General features: G+C 43.2%; 1 protein-coding gene across 2 annotated transcripts in view; it reads left to right on the forward strand.

The window, feature by feature from the left end:
* Window positions 1-4,115: 4,115 nt before the first annotated feature.
* The window catches only part of LOC139459593 (nuclear pore complex protein Nup214-like), a 45,291-nt gene continuing 28,674 nt past the window's right edge, over window positions 4,116-20,732 (forward strand). For both annotated transcript variants that reach the window (XM_071241153.1, XM_071241154.1), the window contains exons 1-8: window positions 4,116-4,208; window positions 5,786-5,912; window positions 7,847-8,073; window positions 9,071-9,266; window positions 9,835-9,963; window positions 10,234-10,337; window positions 12,290-12,387; window positions 14,455-14,521. In XM_071241153.1, coding sequence (XP_071097254.1) covers window positions 4,167-4,208; window positions 5,786-5,912; window positions 7,847-8,073; window positions 9,071-9,266; window positions 9,835-9,963; window positions 10,234-10,337; window positions 12,290-12,387; window positions 14,455-14,521 — 990 coding nt within the window. In that variant the 5' untranslated portion in view covers window positions 4,116-4,166. The remainder of the gene's footprint in view (window positions 4,209-5,785; window positions 5,913-7,846; window positions 8,074-9,070; window positions 9,267-9,834; window positions 9,964-10,233; window positions 10,338-12,289; window positions 12,388-14,454; window positions 14,522-20,732) is intronic.

Genomic DNA, 20,732 nt, shown 5'->3' on the forward strand with positions numbered 1-20,732 from the left:
TAACAAAAAGCGAGACGTAGCGCCATTTCATTACCTTCAGTAAATAAAGATCTGTAAAGAAATATTATTTTGTTTATTTCTTCATGCGTATTAATACGCAGACTACTCCAAATTAATTACGCAATGGGGATTTATTATGTATATTTTACGCAAATATGCAGCTTAGCTGCGTCACATATGTGCAACGAAATGAATATTTGTAATTGATATAAACAAATATACAGACATAAACATTTAAAATATTTTAATTGTTTAATTGATTCATTTTCTTTTTGTATTAGAAAAAAATGAATTGTTGGGAAAATATATAAACAAAACTGTTTCTGTCGTCTTGTGGGCGGTGGTGCAGCCCAGACTGGGGTTCAATTCCCCACATGCATGGGTACAATATGTGAAGCCTATATCTGGCGGACGTGAGCGTACGAGTAACCACGGACCTATATAAGTACGTGGAGTAACTAAATATTGTTTAAGTCCAAGCGGACGTGAGTGTACGAGTATGTGACTATTGTTATTCATCGTATCAGCAATTTGGTAGCTACATACGTAGACCCACATACACATACAGACGACGTTTTTGTCTGGACTGGAGAGGCCACTGAAACATCTGCCATGTAAGAGTCAAAGTGTCGTCCTTCACCTTCAGGTAGTGCGCGCAATGATCCATCATTTATGTATCTAATTATCATAAAACCGCCACTGCTGTGGAATCTCTGTGGTATAAACTGTATACCTCTACGTATGAAACCGCCTCCGTGGTCCAGTGCTAGAGCGTCCGACCGGAGAGCGGAAGGTCGGGGGTTCGATCCCAGGCCGCGTCATACCAAAAGACGTTAATAGATGGTACTGTCTGTTACCCTGTCTGGCGATAGGCGGAAGGTCCGGGGTTCGATCCCAGGCCGCGTCATACCAAAAGACGTTAATAGATGGTACTGTCTGTTACCCTGTCTGGCGGTAGGCATTAATGGGCTAAAACAAGGACTGGTCGGCTCGGAGTCAGTATCCTGTGTCCGAGTGGGGTCTTCATGTTAAACTGCGGCATGGTATCTCAGCACTATAAATCGGCATCAGTTCGGACTAGTACAAGCAGCCACACACACACACACACACACACACACAAACGTGCATGCACGTCGCTATATAAGTGCAATAATCTTGGACGCGACGTTAAACCCCATTTCACCTCACCTCACTCTACGTATGTAACAAGATTATTCAAAAGACGAATGTTCAAATCTCAGACCATATCAAAGCGAGAAAGTTGCTACTTTCTACATGTGCATTTCGTGTCAGTACCAGCTGGCTTTAACCGTCAGTATTTGTAAGGAGACGCGTGTACGTATTTGACAGAAAGGAACTCTTCATTTGATCACCTATCTATATGTTAAATAGGTCCGTGATTGGATGTAAGTCTGTGAGGATACGTCTATATTTACCGGAGTTTGGTTTGAAGCTTCATTGAACACTATTTCAGTTATAACGACATATATATTTGACGTGACTCAGCAATAACAGTCTCTATTTGACGGGTGGTTATGTAAGGAGAAATATGTGCTAGACGTAAGTCTGGTATCACAGACCCCGAAACAAATATAGCCAAAAGAGCCCATGCAAGTGTATATTAGTTTGCAAGTCTAGATTACAGCCGTTTCTGAAAATGGAGAGACACTGGGCTCCATTTATTGTGTTTGACGTAAGTCTATAAGTCATAAAATTAAGGGAGCATTCATTGGAATTGTAGGGATTTATTTGAGAACAATCAATTTTATTTCCAGATATATCCAACAAACTATTTATTTACCGAACACCACACCAAACGAACTATCATTTTCACCATAAACAAACAAGTTTTGACGTTTGTGTATTTTCTACAAAACATACTATACATTTTCTTCACCACTGCCAACAAACTATTCATTTTGGGCATACTTCTAAACAAACTATTCGTTTAAAAAATACCCACCCATTATAAAAACCAAATGCATGTTTCCTAACGCTATTTTGATGCAAACGTCTGTGCATGACATAAGAAGGGATATGTGGGAGTTTCTTTTGAATGTTTATGTCAATTCTTCAAGGCATCCATTTTATTCTGGGACAACTTTGCGCCTCTCAATTTTAAACAGCTGATCAAATGACCTCTAAGACCTATCAGCTGGCTATAGCTGGTACACCCATTATATGAAAGCGCTATAGAGTTCATGACAAAACATTGACACCGCTAAAGAGGGGCTGGGGGCATGAAAAAAGCTCACAGTTCTGTATTTCTATTAAAATATGATACAGTCTAAGCTAGATGTGTGGATCGACAAACATAGTAATGTACATGTGTGTTATTTGTCCAAATCTGCACACCACAACACAAAGCTGTAGGATATGTACATTGACTACGCACACCATCTGCGTCCGCTATGAAACGACTAAACGTCGGAAACAGTGCATGTTCTCGCTGGTCTTTTCCCAGTCTTATATTGTCGTCTTTTAGCCTGAAACCATGACAACTATTAACGAGGGTGCCAAACCCCTCCTCCACTGAATCCCGATCGAATACCTTATGTACTTTCACCATTGAGTCTCATTGCGCACCCCTGAATCCCAAATTCTACTTCACACAAATCTCAAAAGCATTGACATGTCAGATCTGAACGTCTTCATCCAATCTCATTAAAATCAGATCTTACTTTTCGCTACCGCTAAACAAAGATCTGAGGACATCACATTACGGGTCACGCCAGACCGACCTTGCGCGAACTTTGACCGACCAATGGAAGGACCGACAAGAAGTCGACATTAGCCAATCAGAAGGCAGTTTTCTCGTGCTTTACGGCACTAATTTCAAATTGACGACTACTCTCCGAAACATTTTTTTTTATGGATTCAGTCGGTAAACCCGTACCTATCGTTCGAAATACCCCGCGTTAAAGTTTTCGAGGCTGCATGATTACAGAGACCATATATGGTCTCTGATGATTAGAAATCACATTCCGACTGTCACTTTCATGGTCTGGTAAGTGACGCTCTGATTGGTCGGATGAACGGTCGTTCTGACGTGTAGGGCTGGGACGAGTCCAAAATTACTACCCGGGTACTCGACCCCCTATTACCCGACCCTACCCGGGTACCCACTGTAGGTCTCAAGAGTTGGGAACAAAATGTCTGACTGGGAATTGTATTACCGTAGCCATGGCAAAAACTATTTCGATAATGTATCAAACAATCTGATCATGGGTAAACCGAAGTTGACTGAAGCTTTATCTTTACTGAAACATATACAGTCAAACGGGATGTCTGCATCGTCAGAAAGAAATGCGACGTTAGCTACTTGTAGTGTAACCCGGATCCGGGTAGTACTGTGGGTACCCGGGCCCTACTCAGGACCCACCCGACCCGTGTACCCGAGTTACCCGTCCCAGCCCTACTGACGTGACCCCTAATGGGATGTCCTCAGATCTTCATCCTGCCTGTTGATGACATTATGGAAATTTGTGAGAGCTACATTTTCAAGAAAATAATATCCATAATCAAATAATATTTTTGTTGTTATGACATTTTTATTGTGGCTGTTTTGACCATGGGTTGTAGCCGTTTTGACTTTTTCTGTGGCCGTTTTTACTTTAGCTTTTGAGACCGTTCTGACATGAGGCCGTTTTGACCTGCACCCCCCTCAAACATGCCCCTGGAATCCCCGTGTACCAAAAGGGGGTTGTAAGCATAATTAATTTTCATACATGATGTCAATGCACACAATTTATTTTGTATTAAACTATATATTTCACTCAGTTATTGATATATTTGTTAGCTAAACATAATATGTGATGATACACTAAGAGCCCTGGTGAAGCCCACTTGAAAGAGGCGCAATAGAAGGGAGATAACTATGATATTCTTCATATTACAGGGGAGTAAGCATTTAATGAAAAATACAACATCAGAATGTAAGGTATTTGCCGCTTCATGTTTATTTAAAACATATAATACTGTTCAGAATTAATTTTAAATTAATTTTAAATACATATTTAAAGATAAATTGAAATTAAATACACAAATTAATTTTCTGAATTATGTTTATGAACGTAACTATTTAGTTTGGTATAATGATAACTCCCTAGGGAAATTCCCAGTTTGGCGCAGTAACCAGACGAAGTCCATGTATTTTGTTTAAGACGATGTCTCAGAGTAACGATGGTCCACCCGAAAGGGACGTGAAGGTAATGCTGCACGTTGGCTTGATACGGCAGGATTTGAATACAAGTCCGTAACCGAAAAAATGAATCTTCCTTGGCACACCCGTTTGAAATCCAACTTTGCAAAATGACTCCAGTTGGTCCTGTATACACACTCACAGAAACTACATGATTGAATAAATAGATATTATTTGTAGCGTAGTATTTGATGAGTGACTGGCACACCATAAAAACTGCGATATTCGCCATTTCTATTCAGTAGTCTTATCTGTCATGAGATTTATCCCCAGGTAGTTTTTAGTTTTGCAACCAATATGTCGAACTTTCAGTTTTGCAACCAAAGTTTTGTCGATCAAAACAACGCTAGAACTAGGCCTATAGGCTTATTTTATAACCATGTAAAATGAAACGTGACTCATCTCGAATAAGGCAAGGATTGTCTTACTAACATAGTTTGGATGTTTTTGTTTAAACACATCATTTTTTTTGTCTGTTAGTGTCTACTCCAGGCTTCTTGTCTTTGGATTCCTCTGTTGTGTTACTAGTGTTAGACAGCCTTCATTGTGTACATAGGTCATTAACGTGAAATATCATGATACCTTATCTGAACAGTCATCACAAATTGGGTATTCAGCAATTGTTGCGACAGTCAGAAAGTCATTCCAATATGCAAAGGGTAGCTATCATAATGTGCTTTTGCTTGTGTGACACCAGAGGGTACGTACCATCAGATATACTGTTGTGTGCTGGTGTTCTGGACATTGATTCATGTCTGCATGTCTTATACTTGGTCATGTTTATTTATCAATACTTTAACATAGACTTAGGACCGTTGAAGTACTGTGATTGCTTTGAGAAACAGGCCATTGTAGCTTATCTTTACTGTGCTGTTATGATTTTGACCATGCCAACAGCACTAAAATACAAGGAATTTCGAACCCTGATTACATTCACAGCAAAGTGTTTCACAATGGGTAACAGGATTTAATGGACACAAAATATTGTGTCTTATGCACATTAAATATTGTGTCCTGTTCACATAAAATATATATTTTGTGTGCTAGTGTTATAGACTGGTTTATATCTGCATATATGATGCTTGGCCTTGTTTATTCGTCAACTGCACATTATTTCTTCTGGCTGTGCAGGCCGATCTAAAAAGCGTTTGGAGAACTTCAGGTTACCAGGGAAAGAATGTATTTTTTGAGTGTTTTATATGTTTGGGCGTGCCTTTTGGAATTGAAATGTGCCATCTTGAAGAATAAAAACATTCATGATTGACAAAATGCCTTTCACCCAGGGTAGATAGGTAGCTGTAACTTAGAAAATTTGTCTCCCCCCTTTTTAAGGGTCGATATGTCCTTATTCTGGACATTCAGGTTTATTTTGTGAATCATACTCATCTACTGTGATTCAGCTTTTCTTTATATGTTCATCATTTTCAATGTGTTTGTCATGTTTATTTGTGGTTTCACATGATAAACATTGTATGTAATAAGGTATTGTTGTCAATCACTCAGTGTCCCAGAAAATGAACTGATTTAGAGCCATTTTGGATCTGCTAATCAGCAATGTCATTTGAATATTTCTTCTGTTGTCAGGACTTCAGGTTCCAGCAACTGTGTAAAGTGCGTGTGTCAGCACCGCTCGATGAAGTCCGCACAGATCGGTCACAATGGATTGCCACAAGCAACAAGTTCGGTCTGATCTTTGTTGGCCTCAAGGATGGTAGGCATCATGTATATGTTACTGTGTTTATCCTGTATACTGGACCCTCACTTATCCCTCCCCTTCATGGCTGCTGGTATAACTGGACCCTCACTTATCCCTCCCCTGGCTGCTGGTGTAACTGGACCCTCACTTATCCCTCCCCTTCATGGCTGCTGGTATAACTGGACCCTCACTTATCCCTCCCCTTCATGGCTGCTGGTGTAACTGGACCCTCACTTATCCCTCCCCTTCATGGCTGCTGGTGTAACTGGACCCTCACTTATCCCTCCCCTTCATGGCTGCTGGTGTAACTGGACACTCTCTTATCCCTCGCCTACATGGCTGCTGGTGTAACTGGACCCTCACTTATCCCTCCCCTTCATGGCTGCTGGTATAACTGGACCCTCACTTATCCCTCCCCTTCATGGCTGCTGGTATAACTGGACCCTCACTTATCCCTCCCCTTCATGGCTGCTGGTATAACTGGACCCTCACTTATCCCTCCCCTGGCTGCTGGTGTAACTGGACCCTCACTTATCCCTCCCCTTCATGGCTGCTGGTGTAACTGGACCCTCACTTATCCCTCCCCTTCATGGCTGCTGGTATAACTGGACACCCTCTTATCCCTCGCCTTCATGGCTGCTGGTATAACTGGACCCTCACTTATCCCTCCCCTTCATGGCTGCTGGTGTAACTGGACCCTCACTTATCCCTCCCCTTCATGGCTGCTGGTGTAACTGGACACTCTCTTATCCCTCCCCTTCATGGCTGCTGGTATAACTGGACCCTCACTTATCCCTCGCCGTCATGGCTGCTGGTATAACTGGACACTCCCTTACCCCTCCCCTTCATGGCTGCTGGTGTAACTGGACCCTCACTTATCCCTCCCCTTCATGGCTGCTGGTATAACTGGACACCCTCTTATCCCTCGCCTTCATGGCTGCTGGTGTAACTGGACACTCCCTTACCCCTCCCCTTCATGGCTGCTGGTGTAACTGGACCCTCACTTATCCCTCCCCTTCATGGCTGCTGGTGTAACTGGACCCTCACTTATCCCTCCCCTTCATGGCTGCTGGTATAACTGGACCCTCACTTATCCCTCCCCTTCATGGCTGCTGGTGTAACTGGACCCTCACTTATCCCTCCCCTTCATGGCTGCTGGTGTAACTGGACCCTCACTTATCCCTCCCCTTCATGGCTGCTGGTGTAACTGGACCCTCACTTATCCCTCCCCTTCATGGCTGCTGGTATAACTGGACCCTCACTTATCCCTCCCCTTCATGGCTGCTGGTGTAACTGGACCCTCACTTACCCCTCCCCTTCATGGCTGCTGGTGTAACTGGACACCCTCTTATCCCTCCCCTTCATGGCTGCTGGTATAACTGGACCCTCACTTATCCCTCCCCTTCATGGCTGCTGGTGTAACTGGACCCTCACTTATCCCTCCCCTTCATGGCTGCTGGTGTAACTGGACCCTCACTTATCCCTCCCCTTCATGGCTGCTGGTGTAACTGGACCCTCACTTATCCCTCCCCTTCATGGCTGCTGGTGTAACTGGACCCTCACTTATCCCTCCCCTTCATGGCTGCTGGTGTAACTGGACACTCTCTTATCCCTCCCCTTCATGGCTGCTGGTATAACTGGACCCTCACTTATCCCTCCCCTTCATGGCTGCTGGTATAACTGGACACTCCCTTATACCTCCCCTTCATGGCTGCTGGTGTAACTGGACGCTCTCTTATCCCTCCCCTTCATGGCTGCTGGTATAACTGGACCCTCACTTATCCCTCCCCTTCATGGCTGCTGGTATAACTGGACACCCTCTTATCCCTCCCCTTCATGGCTGCTGGTGTAACTGGACACTGCCTTACCCCTCCCCTTCATGGCTGCTGGTGACATACCCTTCCTTCCTTCATGGTTGCTGGTATAACTTCCCATTGCTTTTTTTGCAGGCTTTAAAGTGTTGAAGACAGCTGACATTTGTCATGTTGATGGCGTCAATGCAAGGGACCGAAGCACTGCCGTCATCAGCGACTTCCCGTTCTGGTCGTCAGTGACGATGACCAACCCCATCAGCCACCTGGCCCTCAGCTGTGATGAACTGACACTGGTGGTTGTGATGAAGGAATGTGGCAACCTGATGCTGTGTATGTACGATGTGCGCCAGTTCGCGGTCAAGGTAAGTCCACATGCTCAGCTTGACCCTTTTGGGATACCCATGGACTCGACTTGACCCTTTTGGGATACCCATGTGCTCAACTTGATCCTGTGGGGATACCCATGTGCAAGACTTGATTCTATGGTGATTCCCATGCACTCATCTTGACCCTGTGGTGATACCCATGTGCTCAAATGGATCCTGTGGGGATACCCATATGCTGTACTTGTACCTGTGGGGATAGCCATGTGTTCAACTTGACCCTGTGGGGATACCCATGTGCTCAACTTGACCCTGTGGGGATACCCATGTCCCTAACTTGATCCTGTGGGGATACCCTTGTGCTCAACTTGACCCTGTGGGGATACCCTTGTTCTCAACTTGACCCTGTGGTGATATCCATTGCTCAACATGACCCTGTGGGGATACCCATGTGCTCAACTTGATCCTATGGTGATACCCATGTGCTCAACTTGACCCTGTGGGGATGCCCATTTCTTCAACTTGACCCTGTTGGGATACCTATGTGCTCAACTTGACCTTGTGGTGATATCCATTGCTCAACATGACCCTGTGGGGATACCCATGTGCTCAACTTGATCCTATGGTGATATCCATGTGCTCAACTTGACCCTGTGGGGATACCAATGTGCTCAACTTGACCCTGTGGGGATACCCATGTCCTCGTACTTGATCCTGTGGGGATACCCGTGCAAAATGGGTGAATATATGCTTGTATGAGTAGACCAAATTGAATATACGGTGGTTATAGTATTTTTAGACTACTGGCTAGCATCAAGGTGTGTTTGTATGAGTAGACAAAATTGAATATATAGTGGTTATACTATAGTATTTTCAGACTACTGGCTAGCATCAAGGTGTGTTTGTATGAGTAGACAAAATTGAATATATGGTGGTTATACTATAGTATTTTCAGACTACTGGCTAGCATCAAGGTGTGTTTGTATGAGTAGACCAAATTGAGCATACAGTGGTTATGTTTTTTTTTAACTTTTAGACGGACAGCTCTGTGGCGTTTGCTCGATGTCGCCTTAACGCATCCCCGGGGTCGAGTCTGCAGGACATCATGTGGAACCCCCTGGACCCCACACTGCTGGCGGTGTGTGTGTCGGACGGCAGTGTGGAGCTGATCCGAGTCACCAACACGGTCCAAACCGTCGGATCTCTGCCTGTGTCAAGCAATGCCTCTTGTTGTAAGTACTCAGCTTAAAAAGATGTTTGCTGCTATTTGACTTTTTATCCCCCTGGCATGTAATGCGGGTGGATATATAGTCATCATCAGGTCTGTGTGTCTGTCCGTCTGTCCATCTGTCTGTATTTTGTTTCCGGAGGATAAGTTGAAAACTGTGAAAGATATTTTATCCAAACTTTGTACATGTATTCTTGACAGTGTTAGATTCAAGATTTCAGTAGATGTAGAATAATATTTTGAACAGCATTATAATGATGTTTCAACAGTATTCAAGCATATTTTAAACATATTTACAAGTTTATTTGAAATATTGTTGCCAGAATGTGTTCATCAGTGGTGCAAACATTTTCAGCAGTTCAACAAACATATTTTCAAAAGTCTTACAAAAGTTTTTTTAACAGTGTTGCAAACATGGTTTCAGCAGTGTTATGGACATATTTTTTCTAGCAGTCTTACAGACATGTTTTCAGCAGTCTTACAAGTCTGTTGCCCGAAGGGTGTACAAGAAAGGAATGTGATTTCTAATGCTGCAATATTCTTCCTTACATCAGTTGATCTTATCTTGTCAGTGAATTGGAGTCCTAAAGGGAGACAACTCGTGGTTGGAAGGAAGGATGGTACGATGATTCAGTTTGACCAGGAGATGAAGGAGAAACGCAGTTGGCCAATGCCCAACATCCTGGCCACCACTCACCAAGGTAACATCAGGAGTTTCATGGAAGACTTCACACACAAACAAGATTCATCTTAATGTCTCCACGATGGGGAAGGTGTGGATAACATGGATAAAGGCCAAGCCATTTGTTGCAGTAACAGTTGATTTGTCAGATTCATGTGTGGGAAATACTGCTGAAATTGAACAGCCTGGCACATGTAATGGCATAGTTCCAAATATGTTTGGCCTTAAGAAACTCTTAAGATGACATTGCACAGTGATGGTGAGTCTGTATCTCCTCTGTGTGTTTCAGTTGTTGACGTGACGTGGCTGTCAACCTATGTGTTTCTGGCAGCATATCTTCCCAGCACAGCAGAGAGCTCAGACCAGCCACAAGTCCTGCTCACTGTCTCATCTGTAAGTATCTCCTATCTCTACCACCTTACTGTCTCATCTGTATCTCCTTTATCTACCACCTCACTGTCTCATCTGTATCTCCTGTATCTACCACCTCACTGTCTCATCTGTATCTCCTATATCTACCACCTCACTGTCTCATCTGTATCTCCTATATCTACCACCTCACTGTCTCATCTGTATCTCCTGTATCTACCACCTCACTGTCTCATCTGTATCTCCTACATCTACCACCTCTCTGTCTCATCTGTATCTCTTATATCTACCACCTCTCTGTCTCATCTGTATCTCCTATATCTACCACCTCTCTGTCTCATCTGTATATCCTGTATCTACCACCTCACTGTCTCATCTGTATCTCCTATATCTACCACCTCACTGTCTCATCTGTATCTCCTATATATACCACCTCACTGTCTCATCTGTATCTCCTATATCTACCACCTCTCTGTCTCATCTGTATCTCCTATATCTACCACCTCTCTGTCTCATCTGTATATCCTGTATCTACCACCTCTCTGTCTCATCTGTATATCCTGTATCTACCACCTCACTGTCTCATCTGTATCTCCTATATCTACCACCTCACTGTCTCATCTGTATCTCCTGTATCTACCACCTCACTGTCTCATCTGTATCTCCTACATCTACCACCTCTCTGTCTCATCTGTATCTCTTATATCTACCACCTCTCTGTCTCATCTGTATCTCCTATATCTACCACCTCTCTGTCTCATCTGTATATCCTGTATCTACCACCTCACTGTCTCATCTGTATCTCCTATATCTACCACCTCACTGTCTCATCTGTATCTCCTATATATACCACCTCACTGTCTCATCTGTATCTCCTGTATCTACCACCTCACTGTCTCATCTGTATCTCCTATATCTACCACCTCACTGTCTCATCTGTATCTCCTATATCTACCACCTCACTGTCTCATCTGTATCTCCTATATCTACCACCTCACTGTCTCATCTGTATCTCCTACATCTACCACCTCTCTGTCTCATCTGTATCTCCTATATCTACCACCTCTCTGTCTCATCTGTATATCCTGTATCTACCACCTCACTGTCTCATCTGTATCTCTTATATCTACCACCTCACTGTCTCATCTGTATCTCCTATATATACCACCTCACTGTCTCATCTGTATCTCCTATATATACCACCTCTCTGTCTCATCTGTATCTCCTATATCTACCACCTCACTGTCTTATCTGTATCTCCTATATATACCACCTCACTGTCTCATCTGTATCTCCTATATCTACCACCTCACTGTCTTATCTGTATCTCCTATATCTACCACCTCACTGTCTCATCTGTATCTCCTATATATACCACCTCACTGTCTCATCTGTATCTCCTGTATCTACCACCTCACTGTCTCATCTGTATCTCCTATATCTACCACCTCACTGTCTCATCTGTATCTCCTATATCTACCACCTCACTGTCTCATATGTATCTCCTATATCTACCACCTCACTGTCTCATCTGTATCTCCTACATCTACCACCTCTCTGTCTCATCTGTATCTCCTATATCTACCACCTCTCTGTCTCATCTGTATATCCTGTATCTACCACCTCACTGTCTCATCTGTATCTCTTATATCTACCACCTCACTGTCTCATCTGTATCTCCTATATATACCACCTCACTGTCTCATCTGTATCTCCTATATATACCACCTCTCTGTCTCATCTGTATCTCCTATATCTACCACCTCACTGTCTTATCTGTATCTCCTATATATACCACCTCACTGTCTCATCTGTATCTCCTATATCTACCACCTCACTGTCTTATCTGTATCTCCTATATCTACCACCTCACTGTCTCATCTGTATCTCCTACATCTATCACCTCACTGTCTCCCCTGTAGATATGTATTTTGATGTATTCTTGCAGTCACCATGGTTACATTACATGTTTACAGAAAGATGGGCCAACATCATATGTGAACTTTGAGGATGTGTGCTACGGCTCTGGGGAAGACAGGAGACACAAGTACTTCTTCATGTTCCTGGCAAAATGGTGAGACTGGTATCACAACCACATTCAAAGTTTATAATGTTAATTTTTATGCTTGTGTCTACAGGGACATGGTGGTGTTCAGTAAGTGTATGCTTGTGTCTACAGGGACATGGTGGTGTTCAGTAAGTGTATGCTTGTGTCTACAGGGACATGGTGGTGTTCAGTAAGTGTATGCTTGTGTCTACAGGGACATGGTGTTCAGTAAGTGTATGCTTGTGTCTACAGGGACATAGTGGTGTTCAGTAAGTGTATGCTTGTGTCTACAGGGACATGGTGGTGTTCAGTAAGTGTATGCTTGTGTCTACAGGGACATAGTGGTGTTCAGTAAGTGTGTGCTTGTGTCTACAGGGACATGGTGGTGTTCAGTAAGTGTATGCTTGTGTCTACAGGGACATAGTGGTGTTCAGTAAGTGTGTGCTTGTGTCTACAGGGACATAGTGGTGTTCAATAAGTGTGTGCTTGTGTCTACAGGGAAAGAGTGGTGTTCAATAAGTGTGTGCTTGTGTCTACAGGGACATAGTGGTGTTCAGTAAGTGTATGCTTGTGTCTACAGGGACATGGTGGTGTTCAGTAATGTATGCTTCTGTCTACAGGGACATGGTGGTGTTCAATAAGTGTGTGCTTGTGTCTACAGGGAAAGAGTGGTGTTCAATAAGTGTGTGCTTGTGTCTACAGGGACATAGTGGTGTTCAGTAAGTGTATGCTTGTGTCTGCAGGGACATAGTGGTGTTCAGTAATGTATGCTTGTGTCTACAGGGACATAGTGGTGTTCAGTAAGTGTATGCTTGTGTCTACAGGGACATAGTGGTGTTCAGTAAGTGTATGCTTGTGTCTACAGGGACATAGTGGTGTTCAATAAGTGTGTGCTTGTGTCTACAGGGAAAGAGTGGTGTTCAATAAGTGTGTGCTTGTGTCTACAGGGACATAGTGGTGTTCAGTAAGTGTATGCTTGTGTCTACAGGGACATGGTGGTGTTCAGTAAGTGTGTGCTTGTGTCTACAGGTACATGGTGGTGTTCAGTAAGTGTATGCTTGTGTCTACAGGGACATAGTGGTGTTCAGTAAGTGTATGCTTGTGTCTACAGGGACATGGTGGTGTTCAGTAAGTGTATGCTTGTGTCTACAGGGACATGGTGGTGTTCAGTAAGTGTATGCTTGTGTCTACAGGGACATGGTGGTGTTCAGTAAGTGTATGCTTGTCTCTACAGGGACATGGAGGTGTTCAGTAAGTGTATGCTTGTGTCTACAGGGACATGGGGGTGTTCAGTAAGTGTATGCTTGTGTCTACAGGGACATGGTGGTGTTCAGTAAGTGTATGCTTGTCTCTACAGGGACATGGAGGTGTTCAGTAAGTGTATGCTTGTGTCTACAGGTACATAGTGGTGTTCAGTAAGTGTATGCTTGTGTCTACAAGGACATGGTGGTGTTCAGTAAGTGTGTGCTTGTGTCTACAGGGACATGGTGGTGTTCAGTAAGTGTATGCTTGTGTGTACAGGGACATGGTGGTGTTCAGTAATGTATGCTTGTGTCTACAGGGACATAGTGGTGTTCAGTAAGTGTATGCTTGTCTCTACAGGGACATGGTGGTGTTCAGTAAGTGTATGCTTGTGTCTACAGGGACATAGTGGTGTTCAGTAAGTGTATGCTTGTGTCTACAGGGACATGGTGGTGTTCAGTAAGTGTATGCTTGTGTCTACAGGGACATGGTAGTGTTCAGTAAGTGTATGCTTGTGTCTACAGGGACATGGTGGTGTTCAGTAAGTGTATGCTTGTGTCTACAGGGACATGGTGGTGTTCAGTAAGTGTATGCTTGTGTCTACAGGGACATGGTGGTGTTCAGTAAGTGTATGCTTGTGTCTACAGGGACATGGTGGTGTTCAGTTAGTGTGTGCTTGTGTGTACAGGGACATAGTGGTGTTCAATAAGTGTATGCTTGTGTCTACAGGGAAAGAGTGGTGTTCAATAAGTGTATGCTTGTGTCTACAGGGACATGGTGGTGTTCAGTAAGTGTATGCTTGTCTCTACAGGGACATGGTGGTGTTCAGTAAGTGTGTGCTTGTGTCTACAGGGACATGGTGGTGTTGTCGTCCAGCAATGCAACAGAAGCTGCAGTGGTTGCCAAGCATCCTGATGGGGTGAGTACCACCAGGGACCATTTATAATAAACGTTGTTATACCACACCAGGACCACTGATATGTATTGTTATACATCAACATGGACCACTGATATGTATTATATATCAACATGGACCACTGATAGGTATTATACATTAACATGGACTACTGATATGTATTGTTATACATCAACAGGGGTTGAAAAATACCATTGCCCGACGCCCGTGCCAAGTAAGGTTTAGATGTCCGGCGTGTAATATACGTTTTCTAGCATGCCTGGGAATGAGGCACGTTATTCCCCGTTAAATAAACAAGTCAAAAATATCATGTCGGGCATTTTAATTAAACAGAAACAGAAGACAGAAACACAAACCTTCATTGCCACACTAACTAAATCGCCCCAAAATGTAATGTTTCTATATATTCATCAAAAGTGAATAATTGACCACTTTCTGTTATAAAGTGGATAATGGAAGTTAATTCTAGTATTAGCAAAGGCAATCTCCTGACTGGAGCTCTGAGGACGTCTTCGTCCCACAACGAATAAATGTCAACTTTCACATGTTACCCCCGTTCAACGTAGTGGTCCGTCTCATCAGCATGACACGCACGAGATTTACCACAAAAAAAGAACATGAGCAACAGGTGCGTTTGGGCGAGCACTTCCATATTAATCGAGTGTATTTGGACGAGCTATACCAACCCAACCAAGAACAACTGTTTCCTTCTGTTCATACCCCCCTCCTTGACAGATTCCTGGCAACACAATACATACAATATCAACACAATATCAACACAATACTAACACTTTTAGCTTTTTCAATGAATTGAAATAAAACTGTACCATACTTACAAAATGATTGAAATTATAACAATCCATTAGTCCTTGAATATCCATGAATGCTCATATCACATTTTACAATGTCACAGTTCAAGAGTCACAGTTCACAACACATTTCAGTTTCACGATGTCACTGTTCACGACGTCAGTTCACGATGTCACTGTTCACGACGTCAGTTCACGAAGTCACATTATCCAAAGTCACAATATCCGAAGTCACAATATCCGAAGTCACAATCCCGGATCACAGTTCAGAGTTGACCACTCCAGTGGACAAATCTTGTTTGCTGCTCTAGTAATCACTGATTGTCCGATGCGTACATCCACGACACGCACATGTCCATCTCTTCCTGGGTATGTCTTGACAATTCTACCAAGTGGCCACTGTCCCCGTGGAGTGTCAGGAGATATCACCAGCACAACATCATCGATACACAGGTCTCTGCTTGGAGTTCGCCATTTCCGTCTTGGGTTCAGACCTGGGAGCCATTCCTTCATCCAACGCTTCCAAAAGTGCCTCATCAGTTCCTGAATACGTCTCCAGCGCTTCCTTGGGTGATAATCGGTTGTGTCTACGGATTCCGGAGCAAACATTCCTCCAATCTGGCCATGCAGGAAGTGATTCGGAGTCAGAGGAATCTCATCTTGGGGATGAGTCGACTGATATGTCAGAGGGCGCGAGTTGATCAGCGCTTCAGCTCCGGTGAATGCTGTTTCCAGTTCCTCATCTGTGACGTCACCATTTCCCAGGATAGCGAAGATAGCACGCTTAGCCGATTTTATCATCGTCTCGAATACCCCTCCAAAATGCGGCGAGTATGGAGGGTTGAAGTGCCATTTCACTCCTCGATTGGCCATGGAACGCCGAACAGCATCTTGATCCAGCATGTGAAGAAGTTCCTTGAGTTCTTTAACGGCACCAACGAAGTTTGTTCCATTGTCAGATATGACATCTTGTGGTAGACCTCTTCGATTTACCATTCGGTAAAACGCATTTAGGAATGCGCTGGTGTCCAAGCTGTATGCCATCTCTAGGTGAAGAGCTCTTGTAGTCAAACAGGTGAATAGACACAAATAACGTTTCTGACGCGATTTTCCTCTGCCTTGGACTGTTATGAAAGGTCCAGCATAGTCAACAGCAGCCTGGCTGAATGCACGGAAGGATTTTCGAAGTCTCATTTTTGGTAACGGAGCCATCATTGGATAGGCAGGTTTTGCTTTGTCCCTATGACATCGAGCACATTCTTTCTCCCATTCACGTATTGCTTCTCGTGCTGAGATAATCCAGTATTTAGATGACACTGCAGCCAATGTTTGGTTTGTGCCCAGAACATGTTTACCATCTTCGTGATACTGTTTTATGATGAGCTTTGTCACCCAACTTCTACGAGGTAGAATTATGGGAAATCGTGCTCCAAGTGGCAAACATTCAGCATCGCCTAAGCGTCCACTCAATCTCATGACCCCATTTTCATCTAGTTGTGGCTGAAGTGCAAGGAGTTTGGAACTGGAAGCCAACATCTTACCTGACAACAAAGTTGCATATTCAATTGCAAATGCTTCCGCCTGTGCATCAGCAATTATTCTGTGCTCAGAATCTGCTATTTCCTCTACCGTCAGTTCACCTTTCATTTTGTAATCGTCTGACGTGGAACAGTTATGCAAGAATCTGAAAAGCCAAGCATTCACACGTGTCAATTTTCTCCAGCTGGAGAATCTGGAAGGGTCAAGTCTCCACGTCTCAAGGTCAGGTTTCTGTATTGAAACTAGAGCAACCTGCTTATTGCTAGTTCTTCTTTCATCATCATTGATGATATCAAGGGAAAATGCTTTATCAGATGGCCATTCAGTTTCATCTCTGAGCAAAAACGTAGGCCCAGACCACCATAACTCATTGTGTATGAGTTGTGAAACAGACAGACCTCTTGTTAAGTGATCTGCAGGATTTTCTGCAGATGGTACGTGTCGCCATTGAGATGGATTTGTAGTGCTGTGTATTTCTCCAACTCTGTTGCCAACAAACGGTTTGAAAGTACGACTATTGTTTCTTATCCAACACAAGACATTCCTACTATCTGACCAGAAGGTAACCGTTTCAATCTCAATCTGAAGGACTTTGACCACTTCAGATACAAGTCTGAGGCCAAGTACAGCTGCCATCAGTTCAAGGCGTGGTATGCTACAGGCTTTCAACGGAGCAACACGACTCTTTGCAGCAACTATCCTGCTTGACTTCTTTCCGTCCATGTAAGTATAGATGGCGTAAACAACGGTGCCATATGCATCCTGTGATGCATCAACAAAGGTATGAATAGAGACTGAACAAACCTCAGCATCAAGGCGCAAACATCTGGGTACCTGAACACCTTGTACTTCTTTCCATTGTACTAACCATTTTTCTATTTTCTGTTGCAGGTTCTGAGGCAGTTCATCATCCCAATCGTGTCCTGTTAACCACATTTCTTGTAACAGAATCTTTGCAGTGATTATAAATGGTCCTATGAATCCAAGCGGATCAAACAGTCTTGCAATTTGCCTGAGAAAACCTCTTTTAGTGGTTTCTTCTTCAGGAAACGTACCAACTTTGAATGTGAACATATCTTTTTCAGCCACCCACATTAACCCAAGTGCTTTCACTGATGGTAAATGGCCTTTACAAAGATCAATTTCAGAAGCCCTATCTTCTTCAGGAATGTTATCAAGGACATTCAGGGAATTGGACAACCATTTCCGAGCATGCATTGAAGCACTGGACCATAACTGAGTTAATTGGTTGTACAGTTCTATACCTTCATCCACATTCTCTACCGAGTCCATACTGTCATCCATGTATGTGGATTTTATGACAGTTTCTGCAGCCATAGGCAGATCTACCAGATGTGCCTTAGCATGTTCCTGGGTAACATACTGAGCCAAGAAAGGAGAAGAGGTGATACCGAATACAAGACGACTGAACTCGTATACCTCAGGAGGCATATCTGTATTCATAGATCTCCAGAGAAATCTGTGGTAAGGTCTATCTTCCGGTGATATTTTGATCTGCAAGAACATCTCTGCTATATCACAAATGAGAGCTACTGGTTTTCTCCTGAACCGTATCAGCACATCAAAGAGCTCACTATGAAGCTTCGGACCTGGACTGATTACATCATTCAATGATGTGTCCTGATACTTTGCCGAAGCGTCAAAAACAATACGGACCTTTGTTGTGGTCTTATCTGGGCGCAATATCGGGAAATGAGGAAGATACCACACATCTTCCCTCGATTCCTCATGATCTACTTTATGGATATAACCTTTTTCAACATACTGCAAGATGATATTGTCATAGGCTAGTGCCGTGTCCTGGTCTTTGGATAACTTCTTTTCAGTGCTAAGCAGCCTACGAAATGCCATGGCATAGTCATTTGGTAATGATGGAACGTTCTTCCAAGGAATACCAATCTGGTATTGGCCATTCATATACACTAGTGTCTCCTGTGCTTTGTGAAGAGCTTGCTCGTCATCTGGTATAAGGCGTTTGAGAGGAGTCTTCAACTCTTCAATTTCCCAAAATGACTTCACTAATGAGCACAATTCACTGTCTTTGCTGTATGTGTGGTATGTATATGCACAGTGTGTTTGGGATGTTGCCTGACTGCTTACATTGCCTATGCATGTCCACCCAAGAGGCGTTCTCCTTGCAATAGGATCGCCTACATCTCCACAAACATCTTCGAATGACTGATGTAATTGCACATGATCAATACCTATCAGGAGATCGATAATTGGACGTCGCCCAATACTTGGAAAGCTTATGTTCTTCAAGTGACTCCATCTGTGTCTACATTTTTGCCAATCAATCACTTGCAAGTCGCCCGTGACCCTAGTAGTAGTCAGTGCTGTCATTTCCATATCCACCCTACCATCTTCACTCTCAATTCCAAATACCACTGGCTTGGTCTCAAATGTTTCTTTCTTACCATTCAAGACACTTACAGATATTTTCTCTATTGACCCCTGCATCCCTAATTCTGAAGCTACATCAGCATTAATGTATGACTTGGTACTTGCATCATCCAATAATGCGTTGACACGGATCCTTTTAGTTCCATTCTTCAGCACTACTGGAACTGTCCGAAGTGCTGTGAATGGATGGTCAAATTCCAATGGCATAGTTGCATGTGCTCTTTCAGAAAAGCCCTGGTCATGACCTTTTGTTTGAGAACCTACCTGAGTATCCTTCTCCACAACTAAACTATTTTCTGCAATGTCAATTCTGGGTATGTTCTCATGTAAGAGTCTATTGTGGGTTTTCGTACACCCATTGATCCCACAGCGATATGCATATCTACATTGTGAGCCACGATGATTACCACCAAGACAGCGAAAGCATACTTTCATTTTCTTAGCAGTGTTCCATCTCTCAGAAACATTCATATTCTTGAACACATTGCATTTCCATAACACATGCTGTTCACCACAAACCTTGCATATGACCTCCTTCTTTGACTTTCTATTCAGCTCACCGACAAATGAGCACGATTCTTTTCTTTTGAACTCTAGTCTTTTGTTTTTATCAGAAACACCATGTATTGTTTCCGCTGCTATCGTTTGGTATTCAGCTTCCTGAAGTACCCATTCTCTTAGAGTCTCGACAGACTCTTGCCTATCTCTGTCATGAATCCATCTTTGGTATTGTGCGATCATTGACTCAGTCATTTTCTTTTGTAAAGTGGCATAAAATAACCCATTACCAAGCTCTTCTATTCTATCTGCTTCTTTCAGACTAACGACTGCAATGTCCAAGACATCAGCAAATCTTTGAACATCTCTAGCATTCCCTTGGCGAATAGGCTTCAAATTTGTCACTTCTTCTAACTGTAACGCTACTTGACGCCTCCTACCACCATACTTCCTTTCTAGGCGCTCTAATGCAATGTCATAAGCTATAGCACTATGCCCCAAAGCTTGTACTGTTTTCAAAGCCTCACCAGAAAGATACTGCCTTAGCTGTAATAGCTTGTATTCAGCAGTTGCTGGTGCTTGGTCTATGCATGTCAGAAATGCAGCCTTCCAACTTTCATAGCATTTAACATCTCCAGAAAATACTGGGATAGAAACACGCTTGAGTTGTTTCCATAGATCAGTGCCTATTGCATAACTGTGTGACTCTGCTTTATAAGCATGTGTGTGTTCATGTGGTATGCTATGAACACCATGCCCAATGTCTTTCTGAATACATGGCTCACTTCCCGCAGCCTGTTCAGGTCTATACAATCTATTGCGTCCCTTACTTGACAAGGAAGTCACATCTGACCTATTATCTAAGTGAAATTGTGCCTGTTCAACTACAGCATTAGTTTCATCCTCAAGGTGACTAATCTCTCGTTCAGTTTTAGCGACATTTT

The sequence above is a fragment of the Haliotis cracherodii genome, unplaced genomic scaffold (genome assembly GCF_022045235.1).
Source record: "Haliotis cracherodii isolate W230 unplaced genomic scaffold, xgHalCrac1.p SCAF_13, whole genome shotgun sequence".
Classification (NCBI taxonomy): Eukaryota; Metazoa; Mollusca; class Gastropoda; order Lepetellida; family Haliotidae; genus Haliotis; species Haliotis cracherodii.